Source organism: Lepus europaeus, chromosome 13 (genome assembly GCF_033115175.1).
Source record: "Lepus europaeus isolate LE1 chromosome 13, mLepTim1.pri, whole genome shotgun sequence".
In the NCBI taxonomy this organism is placed as follows: Eukaryota; Metazoa; Chordata; class Mammalia; order Lagomorpha; family Leporidae; genus Lepus; species Lepus europaeus.
Genome location: NC_084839.1, coordinates 97,887,877 through 97,902,017, shown reverse-complemented (window position 1 = coordinate 97,902,017; position 14,141 = coordinate 97,887,877). Strand labels below are relative to the sequence as shown.

The window sequence follows — 14,141 nt, the reverse complement described above, 5'->3', positions numbered from 1 at the left end:
ATGGTGGGGTATGTGTGGAAGAGGGGTCCCACGGTGAGGCAGGAAGCAGAGACGGGGTTGGGCCCGATTCGGCTCCCTGCAGAACCACCTGCCCAGGACACACCCCCAGGGACAGACAGGGCTCCCATGGGGCCCATGCCAGGATCAAGTCTCCACCCTCTCCCAAAGTACCACCAACGCAGGGCTTTGGGGCTCACACAGCTGCCTGACCTGCGGAGCCGAATCTTGTTTTCAAGCTGGGGCATCGCTCATGTGACCCCTGATGAACGCTCTGAGGTGGCCACGGTGTGGCATTTGCCATGGAGGGGACCTGGGCATCGCACAGTGAGCAAGCAGCACACACGGCCGCCGCTGCTCACCTCTCGGCCACATCTCACTACCTCCATTGCCACACGCTGTTCTACAGAGGATGCTGCCCAACCTGTTAGCTGAACAAAGCAACTTATCCCCTGAACTCTCTCTGTGCCCTTGGCCAAGGCAATGGCCTGGGCTCATGGCAGACTCAACTGTGGTTCTTTAAAACTCAGACCTTGGCCGGCGCTGTGCCGTAGTGCGTTAAAGCCCTAGCCTGCAGTGCTGGCATTGCGTGTGGGTGCTGGTTCGAGTCCTGGCTGCTCCACTTCTGATCCAGCTTTACTGTGGCTTGGAAAAACAGTACAAGATGGCCCAAGTCCTTGGGCCCCTGCACCCGCGTGGGAGACCCGGAAGAAGCTCCTGGCTCCTGGCTTCGGATCAGCTCAGTTCTGGCTGTTGCAGCTATTTGGGGAATGAACCAACAGATGGAAGACCTCTCTCTCTCTCTCTCTCTGGCTCTACCTCTCTCTGTAACTCTGCCTTTCAAATAAATAAAATTTAAAAAAAAGTCAGGCCTTGTAATTTTGGTTAAGCATGACATGAAAGTTAGGTCAGGCAAATCCGCTCCCGGGGAGGGCGCTAGCCGCAGTCACCCAGGGTAGGGAGCCATTCCTCTTCCCTCCCCGCACAGGCCTATCACCGAGGCCAGGCCTGATGTATTGTGCACACTGAGCTCCAGACATTGTTTTGAAAATAATCATTTTTTATTTGAATGGCAGAGTTATAGAGAGATAGAAGGAGAGACACAGAGAGAGAGAGAGCTTCCATTTGCTGGTTCACTCCCCAAATGGCCGCAACAATCAGGGCTGGTCCAGGCTGAAGCCAGGAGCCAGGAGCTTCTTCCTTGTCTTCCATGGGGGTGCAGGAGCCCAAGGACATGAGCCACCTTCTACTGCTTTCCCAGGCCACAGCAGAGCAGCCAGGACATGAACCGGAACCCACATGGGACACCAGTGCTGCAGGCGGTGGCTTAACCTGCTCCACCACGGTGACGGCCCTGAGCGCCAAACACTTGTAGGGACTGGTGCCAATGCTGTCCGGACACTCTCCCACTCACCCAGCAAACCCGTGTTCCGCACACGCTATGGGGGTGGCCTCTACACTGGAGGAGGTTCCTGTCCTTGGAGTTACAGATGACATGAAAGGCAAGCAACACCAGAGGCACTGCAGGAGTGGGAGGGAGACCCCCACGAGGGGCAGCCCAGGTAGATCGGTGTGAAAGAAAAGAAAAAGAACAGACAAAACCCCTGTTGTCGTGGACAGCCAGACAAGAAACAAACCACTAGTTTGTTCTGTCGCGTGTATTGGATGGTGAGAGGGAGGGGGAACAGCATGTGCAGAGGCCCTGTGGTAGCAGTGTGGCTGGACCGACAGGGGGGAAAAGGGGAGCAGAGTGGCTGCAGCAGGCCCACGGGCTGAGAAGGGGCCCGGGTTGGCTTCCGTACCTCGGCAGGTCTCCCGGAAGGCTGGCAGGGGGCAGAGGCACTCTGAAGCCACTGCATTAATGTCAGTGGGAAATTATCACAATCACATTAGAACAGCACAGTCCCAAACTTGCCCAAAATACATGTAAATTTATGCATAGGAAAAAAATACAGAAAATAGAACAATATGCTAACAGCATTTCATTTCATTCTTTTCCTACACATCCATTCATATTTACTTGTAGGATTATGGGTGATTTTAATTTTCTTCTTTACACTTTCCTGAACCTCCCTATTTTGAATAATAGGCAGGTATTATTTTTGCAATCAGAAAAAGTCATTAGAACCAAAACGAGACAAAAGAGCGGATGAGGCTGGCGTCTATGGGCCTACAGGGAGGTCTCCTGGGTCCTGGCAGTAATCTCTTTTTGCCCAGTTTGCACAAAGCGAGAAGTGCTCTAAGAGCCTCAGATGTTTTTCAGCTCCCTGAGCCCGCAGGTGTTGTTCAAGTGTGCTGACTTTCAGGCGAGGTCTAGCAAAGGTTTGGTTCAGTGCCCGGGTGACAGCCACCCGCTGGGCGGGACCGGCTGTGGCAGCTGTCCGGGAACGTCCAGAACTGTCAGGGGCTTCCTGACCCTAGGCTCCCATGGGGGCTGCCACCCCACGGTCAGGGACTGAGCAGGCCACAATGGGATGCTAGGGAAACGGAGTGGAAACACAGAGGCTGAGCGGGCTGGCGGGCAGGGCAGGGCAGGGTGGCAAAACCCCAGAGGCCCAGGGCCAGAGCCAGCTGGTTCCGCAAACGAAGCCTGCTGAGCCATGGTTTAGGACTGGGTCTGCCCTGCAAAGGGCGCTGGGAAAGGTCTGGACCCTGAGGGTATGAGTGAATGGAGAAGCTCTGACGCCCACTGGCCACGGCATTATGTCTGGACTTTTTTTTTTTTTTTTAATTTATTTGACAGGTAGAGTTACAGACAGTGAGAGAGAGTCAGAGAGAAAGGTCTTCCCTCCGTTGGTTCACTCCCCAAATGGCCGCTACAACCGGTGCTGCACCGACCCTGGGTTCCTCTGCCTCCCCCTGGGCTCCCATTCAGCCGCCACCTCTCTCCAGTGGGGGTCCCAGGGGCCAGGCTGCGTGGGTGAGCACTAGCAAGCTCCTTTGCTTCAGCTCGAATCTGCTTCTTTAAGCCTCACCTGTTACAAAGCTAAGCTCTCTCTGGGACCCGCCTCCTCTCTCGGCAGGTTCCCAGAACTGCTGAGACCACCTCTCTGTAACAACCCCATGCAGCTTCCCCAAACTTACATGTCAACAACAGGTGGACATGTGCAGCCTGTTAGAACGGAAGCCGGATTTCAACCACACATCCAGCTTTAATACAAAGAGGTTTTCAGAAGCATCAAGGTGGCCTCCTGGGTTTATTTTTCTGTCCCTGGTCTCAGAACTTGCGTCCGTCACAGGGTTTAGCAACCTGTTCCTGATGTCATGGGAGGAGACGCACTGAGGCAGGGCTGCCTGCGGGCTGGGGGAGCCCCTGGCCCTGGGGAGTGGCCAGCTCCCTGCCTCTCGGCGCCGAACGGCCGTTCAGGGTCAGTTGCTTCAGACAGCCTCTCCTGCCAGACACAGGTCTCCAAATGTTTGTTTTCCTTCACGAGTGAAACCCAAGTACATTCCAGATTGCTTCCTTGAAAAGCATTGAAGTTCACTTTCCTTATTTGCACTCTAGTCTCAAAAACAACACTCAAGCACCAAAAAGAATTTTTTGCAACAGGAGATGCTGTGTGCAGGATCTTAAAGGACAAGATGAGGGAATGATACATTGTAACACAGTTCTTACTGGGCCCTTGGCTTATGTAGCTGATTTGCCCAGAGCCCTACCAAGTAGGTGAGACTCTCACTCCCTCCCCTCACATAATATGGAAACCAAGGCAGGGGAGGTGAAAGCGAGCTGAGAGACAGAGCTAGGTTGGTCTGGGCCAGTCTTCTGCTCTAAAACCTTGGATATGAATTGATCACACAGTTCTCAGCCCCAATGTCAGTGTCTAAGAGCCTTCGCCCCTAACTCCTTGGGGAATCTGGGAGCTAAGCCGCAGCTGCCACACTCCTTGCTCTGCGCTTTGCAATAAACACCGGCAGTCTCCCACCACCCTGATATCAGAGATCGGTTTTCTGTGTGTCGGGCGAGCAAGCCCAGTTTGGGGGTTCTACAGCAATGCCTCCAACCAGTTTGGGGATGTTGCTTGGCAACACCACTGGGAGCCTGCACAGATGGGACTGCCCTGAGCCTTCTGCCTGCACGCGAGGGGCCCCAGACCTGGGGCTTCCCTACGACCACCTCCTGAAAGCTTTCAGTCCGGAAGTCTCTCTTCATTTGGTTTTCCCGATCGAAGTTCACCTCCGTGCAGGCAGAGGCTGGCCTAAGAACGTGACCCGAAGGCCCCGGGTCAGAGGTCTTGGATACAAACCTGGAGCAAATGCCCAGGTCCCCAGAGTGACCCTCAGGATCTGTGGAAATGGCTTCCCACTGTCCCTGTCCCACGTCACCCTCATCTCGCCCCGCCTGCCCGTCACCCCGTCCATCAGCCACTGCCCAGCTCAGACCACAGCTGGAAGCCCCTCCTCCCCCACAGTCTGCTTCCTCAGAGGGCTTCCCTGTGCCACCATGACACCTGCGGCTCCGCCTGGCCTCATCCTCTTGCCCCTCCCCCAGCTGTCTATCTCCCCATTGACACCTGCAGAACCCACCCCCTTTCTCCACTCTGTGTCTCCTCCCACGATAACATGGGCTTTGAGACAATCCTTCCCTGTGCATCCCCAGGGCCGGGCACAGGAAATGCATCAACAAACGGGTGGGGAAAGACATGTTGGCTCCCTGTGGACAGGGAGGGCATCTTACAACAGGGTAAACCTGTTCTTTCGGCCAAGGGTAAGCCCGCAGCAGAAACCCAAGGCACAAGGAGCCACTGTCTTCCCAGCCTGTAAGAAAGGCGCAGTCGCCGGCGGCAGGGGGGTTTCGGTTCTGCAGCTGGCATCAGGCAGGTGTATGGGGCTGCCACTTGCTCTCCTTGGCATCACCAGGCAGAAACCCAACTCGCCGGGGCTGTGATGGAGGGGAGGGGTCAGCACGGAGTGCAACTGCGTGTGGCAGATGGAAGCTTCCACACACTCACCTGAATGGTCTCCCAGAGAGCCAGAGTGGCCTCCGTGGGGGACGGGGGGAGTGGCCGAGCAGTAAGAGGGAAAAATCGCTGCACAGAAGACCCCTGGGAGCTGTGCTTGGTGCCCCACAGCTTTGCCTTTGCCTCCCACAGGAGAGAGGCCTTGTGAGCTTCCAAATGGAACTCTTAATTGCTCTCTCTTTGTGGGATTTCAAACACGTAAAAGCAACAGGGAGCAGAGCTTTGAATTTCTCTGAGTGGGTGTAGCAGAAACAAGATAAAGCCGGAATTAGCTGCCTTTTCTCGTTTGCCGTACTCCATGGCTTGGAGTGGCAGGAGGAAGCCTCCTTAAACGCACAGGCGCCATCTGAGCATAGAACCTGAATCCCGAAGGTGCCCGGCCACCAGTGCTACACCTGCTTCTCCCTGTGCGCCCAAACCCAGGAAGTGGGTGCCAAAGATCACAAAGGGAGAAACATGAAGACGGACAAAGTGGGCAGCCCCAGCCGCTGGGCACAGAGTGGGGAAGATCAGCCCTGTCTGACAGCTTCAGAGAGAATCTGCAAGCATCAGACTGTGTCTAAGGAACCGAACAGCGTCCCAGAACTCCCAAGCTCAGGCATGGTTGTTGGAATAGTTGTAGGCACCCAACTCCCCACAAGGTAAGAGCCAAGAAACAGGTGCCCAAGCAAAAAATCACCCAGCATGCAAAGAAGCCTGGAACGAGGAGGAGAGTCCATCAGTGGAACTACAGCCGGAAACAGCGCCAAGGACAGGATGGGCAGACAGGCACACTGGAACATCTATTCCCACTGCACTCTAGGTTTAGGCCTGTGTGTGCTAGAGACAGACGCATAGGCATAAGCAAAGATTCCTGCATGAGCTCCCCTCGACACCCCCAGAAGGGGTGGCCTGTCTTGCTCCATCTACCAGGGTGCGTGGACCTCTCCTGCCCCACTGCCTTTGGCAGCTGTTTACCTCTCCTGCTGAGGCCGCAGGGATTCTCAAAGCACACTTCCAACAAGGTTTCTCACGTGGCTGCCTGCCAGTGTCCACAGCAGCACACCTAGCCCTGGGCCAGGCATGGGGACTCACCCATGCACTCCCCCCACCACTTCACGGGAAAACGTCGGGATGTGGGATGTGGCTGCACATGGCCGGTTTCACAACTGTACAGGCAGGAGCGTAACCTGACACCTGGGGCTTCCATGGCTCCTCAGTGACTATGCAATGTCCACGCTACCCCTTCCAGACCCCCAGTCCCACACACTGGCTCCACCTCTGCAGAAGTGGGGTGGAAAGACCCAGCCCATCCCAAGTCAACGCCAGGGCAAGCGTGTGCCAACACTTCAGCAGAATTGGTTATCAGTAGGTAGTGAAGCACCGAGAGAGAGGGTGGGGGTCATGGCGCAGGGAGTTAAGACACTGCTTGGGATGCCTGGATCCCATACTGGAGAGTCTCTCCTCCACCTCTGATGCTTAAGTGCTTGGGCCCTTGCCACCCATGTGGGAGTCCCAGATGGAGTTCCTGGCTCCCAGCTTCAGCCTGGCCCAGCCCCGGCTATTGTGGGTGTCTGGGGAGTCAACCAGTGGATGGAATATGCCTTTTCCTCTCTCCATCATTTGCCTTTCAAGTAAATAAAAATGAGAAAAAGAGAAAAGAAGAGAGGGGCCGGAGGCGACTGTGTAAGTCCTTTATCCAACAGAGGTCCCTCTGTCTCAGAGGCACTGCCCTCTCGCTGGGCTGGTGAGAGTGTCGTGGGGAGCAGCTGGTGTCCTGTCACCCCAGAAGCACCTGCGCCCAGGTGCCAGTGGCTGTAACACCCACACATTCTGTTTCTGGGATGCTGGACCACCCCTCCCCCCGGGGCTTGCATCTGTGAACCTCTGTGAAGCTGCTGCCGGTGGGGCACTGTCCGCCTGCTATGGAGGGAGAAAATCCATCTGTCGTTGCTACCCTAGGCCGAGTGTGCTCAGGCAGCAGCTGGGTGGGGGATGGGTGTGACGTTTCCATTTCTGCCCCCTCATTTCCAGTTTCTCTGTGGAAGGCTGACAGAGTCCTGGGAAGAAGGGGACCGGTGACTAAACAGGCGCCCCTTCTCCAGGACCGCGTATCTGCTCACCTGCATACCCTGGCCTCAGCTGTACGGCACAGTGGTGGGTGCACAACAGGAGAGAGGGATTCCAAATTCACTGCTGAGCCGCCTCGCTCATTAGGAGTTCTGCCCTGTGACGGCTCACTGTGGGTGCCAACCTGACTGCATTCAGGAACACCTAGAGGGCTGGATATCATCCAATCAACAGTGGGCTGGGTGGGGAAAACCCGCCCTCTATGTGGGTGGATCCAATCAGCAGTGGGCTGGGTGGGGAAAGACCCTCCCTCCATGGGGGGTGTATATCACTCAATCAGCAGTGGGCTGGGTGGGGAAGACCCGCCCTCCATGGGGGTGGATATCACCCAATTAGCAGTGGGCTGGGTGGGGAAGACCTGCCCTCCATGGGGGTGGATATCATCCAATTAGCAGTGGGCTGGGTGGGGGAGACCCGCCCTCCATGGGGGTGGATATCATCCAATTAGCAGTGGGCTGGGTGGGGGAGACCCGCCCTCCATGGGGGTGGATATCATCCAATTAGCAGTGGGCTGGGTGGGGGAGACCCGCCCTCCATGGGGGTGGATATCATCCAATTAGCAGTGGGCTGGGTGGGGGAGACCCGCCCTCCATGGGGGTGGATATCATCCAATTAGCAGTGGGCTGGGTGGGGGAGACCCGCCCTCCATGGGGGTGGATATCATCCAATTAGCAGTGGGCTGGGTGGGGGAGACCCGCCCTCCACGGGGGGGTATATCACCCAATCAGCAGTGGGCTGGGTGGGGGAGACCCGCCCTCCACGGGGGGGTATATCACCCAATCAGCAGTGGGCTGGGTGGGGAAGACCCGCCCTCCATGGGGGGGGGTGGATATCATCCAATTAGCAGTGGGCTGGGTGGGGAAGACCCGCCCTCCATGGGGGGGGTGGATATCATCCAATTAGCAGTGGGCTGGGTGGGGAAGACCCGCCCTCCATGGGGGGGGGGTGGATATCACCCAATCAGCAGTGGGCTGGGTGGGGAAGACCCGCCCTCCATGGGGGGGTGGATATCATCCAATTAGCAGTGGGCTGGGTGGGGGAGACCCGCCCTCCATGGGGGGGGTGGATATCATCCAATTAGCAGTGGGCTGGGTGGGGAAGACCCGCCCTCCATGGGGGTGGATATCATCCAATCAGCACTGGACCTGGACAGAACAAGAAAGGAAGATGCCCCCTCTCCTTCTTGGAGCTGAGACAGAACTCCAGGCTGTCCAGCCTGGGGATCCCAGGACTACTCCAGGGGTCCATCTGGGTGCTGGGGCCTTTGGCCTTGAACTGGCTTCTGAGCCCTTCAGACTTGGACTGAGCCATGATACAGGTCTCCTGGGGTCTGCAGCCTTACACGGCCCGTGTGGGACTTAGCCTCCCTATCGCTCCCGCTACGTCCACTCTCACCCATCTGTGCCTGCACCCGTGCCTCCACTCACGCATCCACCCCCTGGTGGTTCTCTCTGGAGAACCCTGACAGCACACAGCCCCTCTCACCTTCCTGAATTCCTACTGTGCGCTTCCGCCAGGGGCTATAAACCCACAAGACAAAGGGGCAGCAACCCCGAGCCTGTGAGACGGCACATCCAACTCGGGGAAGAGGTGCTTGCAACTGTAAACTAGCACGGAAGGAACTCCTGCAGGCTGAGGAATGATTCAGAGGAAGCTGTCGGGGAGGCCCATTAGTTATCATCAGCTCCTTCAGAACTGCATGGAGAGGCGCGGGGTCAACACAACATTTTGTCTATCAAAGCCCACGCGAGGAGGAGACAGCAAGCTGAGTGCACAGGACAGACCGAGTTCAAGGCTGCAGCTCCGAACACAACCGCGGGCAACGCACATGTGGTTACTGTGCTGAAAGGCTCTCAACACAGGAAGAAGCTGCCCCTGATAACTTTCATGCTTTTGGGAGGGGTACTATAATATTCACTCAGTTAAATCAGGGTTTTAGGTTTTGCCACCATTATGTTTGCAGGATCTATACATTGCATCAATAGTTGCCCAACACCACCCAAACGAAGACACATGTTTATGGACTCCAGACAAAGTGCTTGGCTCTCTCCACCACGCTGGAATTGTCAGCCCAGCCCCCAGTGCTCCTGCTAGCCCTGGTCCTCACTTCCTCGAGCGGGCCCTCTCCCACGGCACAGAAGGCAGTGTTCTCGAAGAGGGCCAGAGGTCCCAGGCCTCCAGCACTGGTGGGCGCGGGGTCCCTGGCTGCCCCAGGTGCCGGGCGCCCCGAGCTCAGGTCTGCTGAAGTTGATGCACGGGAGATTCCCACTCTGGCCTCGTCTGAGGGAGAAACACAGGCTCAGGAAGCCGGCACACCTGCCCAGAGCCTTCACATCGAAGGACTGAGGCAGGGTGATGCGTGACCAGCTGGGTCTCCCTCTGACGCCCAGGCCACCCTGACCTCCCCACAGCTGCCTCACTCACCCTGCCCTCCGGCATGCCTTGGCCTGCGAGAGACAAGCTCTGTTGTCAGGGACAGCAGAGGGCCGGGCTGGGGGAGACCCCAGGCATGCAGTCCTGGAGCCCCGGGGGGAAGCTGCTGACTTCTGAATGACGGAGCCCCTCACACAGGACCCACGCTGCATCGTCTCCACGGGCGGCTCCACGGCCCCCACATGTGGGGGCGCAGACACCCCCTCAGACTCAGTCATTGCCACTTCTAAAACAGTGACAAATTATTCCACCCCTCGGGGACTAGAGGCACGGAAGGAGGATACTGTGCAGTGTCTGGGTCTAACTCTGGTCCTGTCCGTTGCATTGGAATTTCTCAAGGTCAAGGGTGCCTGCTCAGCTCCTCTCAGTGTCCCCTGTGGACACCAGGACAAGGACAGCTGGGGCTCCACTCCCCAGCTGAACAGGTATAGGGGCGGCCAGCAGAGACTGGCCATCAGCAGTGCCCCACGAGACGGATGGGACAAAACAGCAAGGGATGGGACCATGGCTGGGACAGCAGCAGGAGGAGCTGGAAATGGCGTGAGTCTTGGCCAGGAGCATGTGGACAGGGGCAGCCTGGGGAGCCCCACTGGTGTGGGGGCCTCAGCAGCCGGTGCACAGGGGTTGTAAGGACTATAGCAAGAGGATGATTTCTACAGTGCACCAGGAAGACCAGATGTTTCCAGCAGCACGTGGCCAGCCCAGCTCAGCCAGGTTTGCACTGTTAGTCTTGCTAGGCCCTCCTGGTAAGCTAGGGGGAGCCAGCCGCGGTTGAGACAGCATCAGTGTGTTTGCGGGGTGCATTTACGTCCTCAGGGCTCACCGTGGGGGGAAGCATGATGGCCCACACGGCACCGATGCGGGGCCAGGCTGGGCCCGGTAGGAGGGCCTTGGTGTACTCACCTCCACGTACAGCAGGGGGAAGATGCCAATCTTGTCCCCAAGCATTCCTTCTGCCCAGTTATCGTCCACTCTTCGGATGACGGTCAAAATTTCATCCTGAGAGTTCCAGACACACACAGATAACAGCCAACAGCAAGAAAAGAAAACAAGGCACTGGTTAGTACTACTGGGGCTACAAACAGACCCCAAGGGGTGATGCCAGCAAGGGTGTGTGCCCGTTCAAATCTCTGTCCTCCCTGGGATCTCTCGCTCGGAGACTGCTGATAATAGACACAAGGTTCCCCAAACAGGAAAGTCTGGCTCCCTACAACACAGCTAGTGCTTTAACATGCATGCTCCAATTATTTGTTTAGTGAAACAGAAATATTTTTAATAAAATAAATTCAGCTAAGTATAAAACATTTTAGGGTTCTGGCTCCATCAGAGAACAAAAAAATAAGTGACCCTAATCCAATTACACTTATTTAGAACATGGGTACGTGCAGCTCCAGATAACTCTCTGAAATTCTTTGCCATATCACACAATACCAAATCTAACTGCACAGATGGCAACAGATGGGAGCAGAAAGGAAGATGCTGGGAAGAAAGGGGACGAGGAGCTGGCAGGGTGCAAGGAAGGAGACACTCAACGTCCTCCCAGGTGCCAGGAGCGCGGGGTCAAGGTCAGGGTGGGCAGCGAGGAGGGCTGGGGAGAGAAGGGCCGGGAAGGGATGGGGACAGGCAGGCAGTGATGGAGGAGGAGCCCTGCGGAACAGGAGACAGCACACAGTGTGGAGGGACACAGCCCCTCGGGGACGCTCTCGGGGGCACTGGCGCCTCCCAGGGAGCTTTGGCCAGCTCTGCCCACCTCCGAGTGTCACCTTCCCCTCAGCAGCCAGGGCTGGCTATGCAGCCCCTCAGCGTCAAACCCTCCCTGCAGATCAAACCCTCCCTGTTGTTTGTCCTTGGGCATCATCTGAGCTGGCATCTGGACCCCCACTAAGGAGCGAGAGGCGCAGGTGGCCCCACAGGGGAAGAGCAGCCCTTCAAAGAAAGCCTCAATATTAGGCCGGCACCGTGGCTCAACAGGCTAATCCTCCGCCTAGCAGCACCGGCACACCAGGTTCTAGTCCCGGTCGGGGTGCCGGATTCTGTCCCGGTTGCCCCTCTTCCAGGCCAGCTCTCTGCTGTGGCCCGGGAGTGCAGTGGAGGATGGCCCAAGTGCTTGGGCCCTGCACCCCATGGGATACCAGGAGAAGCATCTGGCTCCTGCCTTCGGATCAGCGCAGTGTGCTGGCCGCGGCGGCCATTGGAGGGTGAACCAACAGCAAAGGAAGACCTTTCTCTCTGTCTCTCTCTCACTATCCACTCTGCCTGTCAAAAAAAAAGAAAAAAGAAAGCCTCAATATTGTCCTTTATTTATTTATGTATTTATTATTATTTTTTTTTTTGACAGGCAGAGCGGATAGTGAGAGAGACAGAGAGAAAGGTCTTCCTTTTTGCCATTGGTTCACCCTCCAATGGCCGCTGCGGCCGGCGCATCTCGCTGATCCGAAGCCAGGAGCCTGGTGCTTCTCCTGGTCTCCCATGGGGTGCAGGGCCCAAGGACTTGGGCCATCCTCCACTGCCTTCCCGGGCCATAGCAGAGAACTGGCCTGGAAGAGGGGCAACCAGGACAGAATCCAGCGCCCCGACCGGGACTAGAACCCGGTGTGCCGGCGCCACAAGGCAGAGGATTAGCCTGTTTAGCCACGGCACCGGCCTCAATATTGTCCTGAGATGGGGCCGTGGCCTCTCCCTGGCAGGGGACTCCATGAAACCACCAGGGAAGTTGCTCACAGTACAGGGTTCGTGCCGGGAGGGTCCTCCAAGGTCTTTGCCCAACCTTCCTCCCACAGAGCGCAGGGTACAATGTGAGACAGTCACAGCCGCGCCCTGATCCCTGCATGCCGTTCCCACTCCTCCCAAACACAACAAACCCATCTGCGGCTTCGGAATCCAGCCAGGCGCTTAGGAACACCGTTTCAGACTCCCACAAACCCCACGGACGGCAGGGGGTCCATGAGATTACTGCGGAGCCGTGTCCGGCTGCCGGGCAGCCCTCGCGTGAGCTGGGGGATGCCAGCAGAAGCACACCCACTCTGCGGTCAGCCGTACCAAGGTGCAGCACACACAGCAAGGTGCAGTGCGGTCAGCCCCATCACCGATCGTGACACTAAACACGAGGTTACCATTCTGCGCTAATTATCATCATCTGACAGTGTCCTGCTTAAAGACCTGAGTGCGAACCAGCCTGCCAGGGTGGGTGGGGCAGCAGCACCACGGGTCCCACGTTTACTGTGTCTCTTGATGGCTCCCTTGATTGAATCTTGCGTTGTTTGTCCATCGTAGCCACGCATGTGCTCTGCGCCCAGGTGTGTGACATTCACATGACAATGACATCAGCTAGCAAGCACCTCTCAGAACGGGTCCCCTTGGCTGGAGCGACGGGTGGGTGCACCTCAGCCTCCAGTTGCTGCCGTAAGCCAGGACAACGCACCTGCAGGCACTCACTCCGCGGCAGTCACATCGCCGTCAGTTCTCGGGCCCCAGGCTAACAGTCGGGAGGGCTGCCTTCCAGCGGTGCACAGCCAGGGCAGTGTGGGGGCTTTTCTGGAAAGCATTAGGGTCACAGTGTGGGCCTGGCTGGAGGGGATGCTCACAGAACATTCCTGAACTCTGTCTTGAGCACTTCCCGTGTTCACAACCAGGGGGAGCCAAGCCAGGACAAGCCCAGACCACATCAGCCTGACGTCGCTGAGCGCTCACAAGGCTGCCCGCAAGCCAGAGTTTTGGCAACAGCAAAATACCACAGAAAAGCAAACGGAAGTATCAAATGTCTATACTATTATCTAAGGCTGTTCGAGAAATCAGAGCCAAAGAGATAAAAGCCGTAAACTAGGAAGTGTAAGTACTGAAAAACTCAGGACACAATGATCTACCTGGAAAAGCAGACTAGCAACTCAAATTTAAAATTCGAGAAAGGCTGCCAATTTCAAAATGAACACACAAAAGCCCCTGGGTTTTCCATATATCAGCAACAATGCTAGATGATGAGATTAAAAATGGCTAACATTAAAAAAAAAGAGTAAGTTTTCTATTTTGCTCATATCAGTATATGCCGAAATTAATTCCATAAGGATTAAAGGCATAAATGTTAGAAGCAAGCTTAAATGTCCAAGAAGAAAATATAAATAGATGCTTAATCTCGAGCTTCAAAACACGATAGTGAAGGGTTGCCACGGGGGGCGGCGCTGTGGCACACGGGTTGTACTGCTGCTTTAGACACCAGCATCCCATACTGGAGTGCCGGTTCAAGTCCCAGCTGCTCAGCTTCCAATCCGGCTTCCTGCTAATAATGCACCTGGGAAGATGGCCCAAACACCTGGGTCCCTGCCACCCATGTGGGACTCCAGGATGGAGTGCCAGGCTCCTGGCTGCAGCCTGAGTCAGATTTGGCCATTGTGGGAGCTGGGCGAGTGGATGGAAGACCTCCCTCTCTCTCTCTCTCTTTCTCTCTCTTTCTCTTTCTGTCACTCTGCCTTTCCCATAAGTAATCTTTTAAAAGACAGAAGGCTACAGAAAAACTAAATTCTCTACCTTAAAACCAACAGAAACCAAACCAAAAAAAGCAAATAAACCAGTAAAATACTTGTAGGCTATATGAGAGACAAAGTTTAATATCCATACCATATAAGCACAAAAAAGAACAGTGGCAATAAC

General features: G+C 56.1%; 1 protein-coding gene across 1 annotated transcript in view; it reads right to left on the bottom strand.

Moving 5' to 3' along the window:
- Window positions 1–14,141, bottom strand: part of SH3RF3 (SH3 domain containing ring finger 3) — a 328,669-nt gene that overhangs the window by 81,905 nt on the left and 232,623 nt on the right. The window contains exon 3 of the mRNA XM_062210075.1: window positions 10,401–10,496. Coding sequence (XP_062066059.1) covers window positions 10,401–10,496 — 96 coding nt within the window. The remainder of the gene's footprint in view (window positions 1–10,400; window positions 10,497–14,141) is intronic.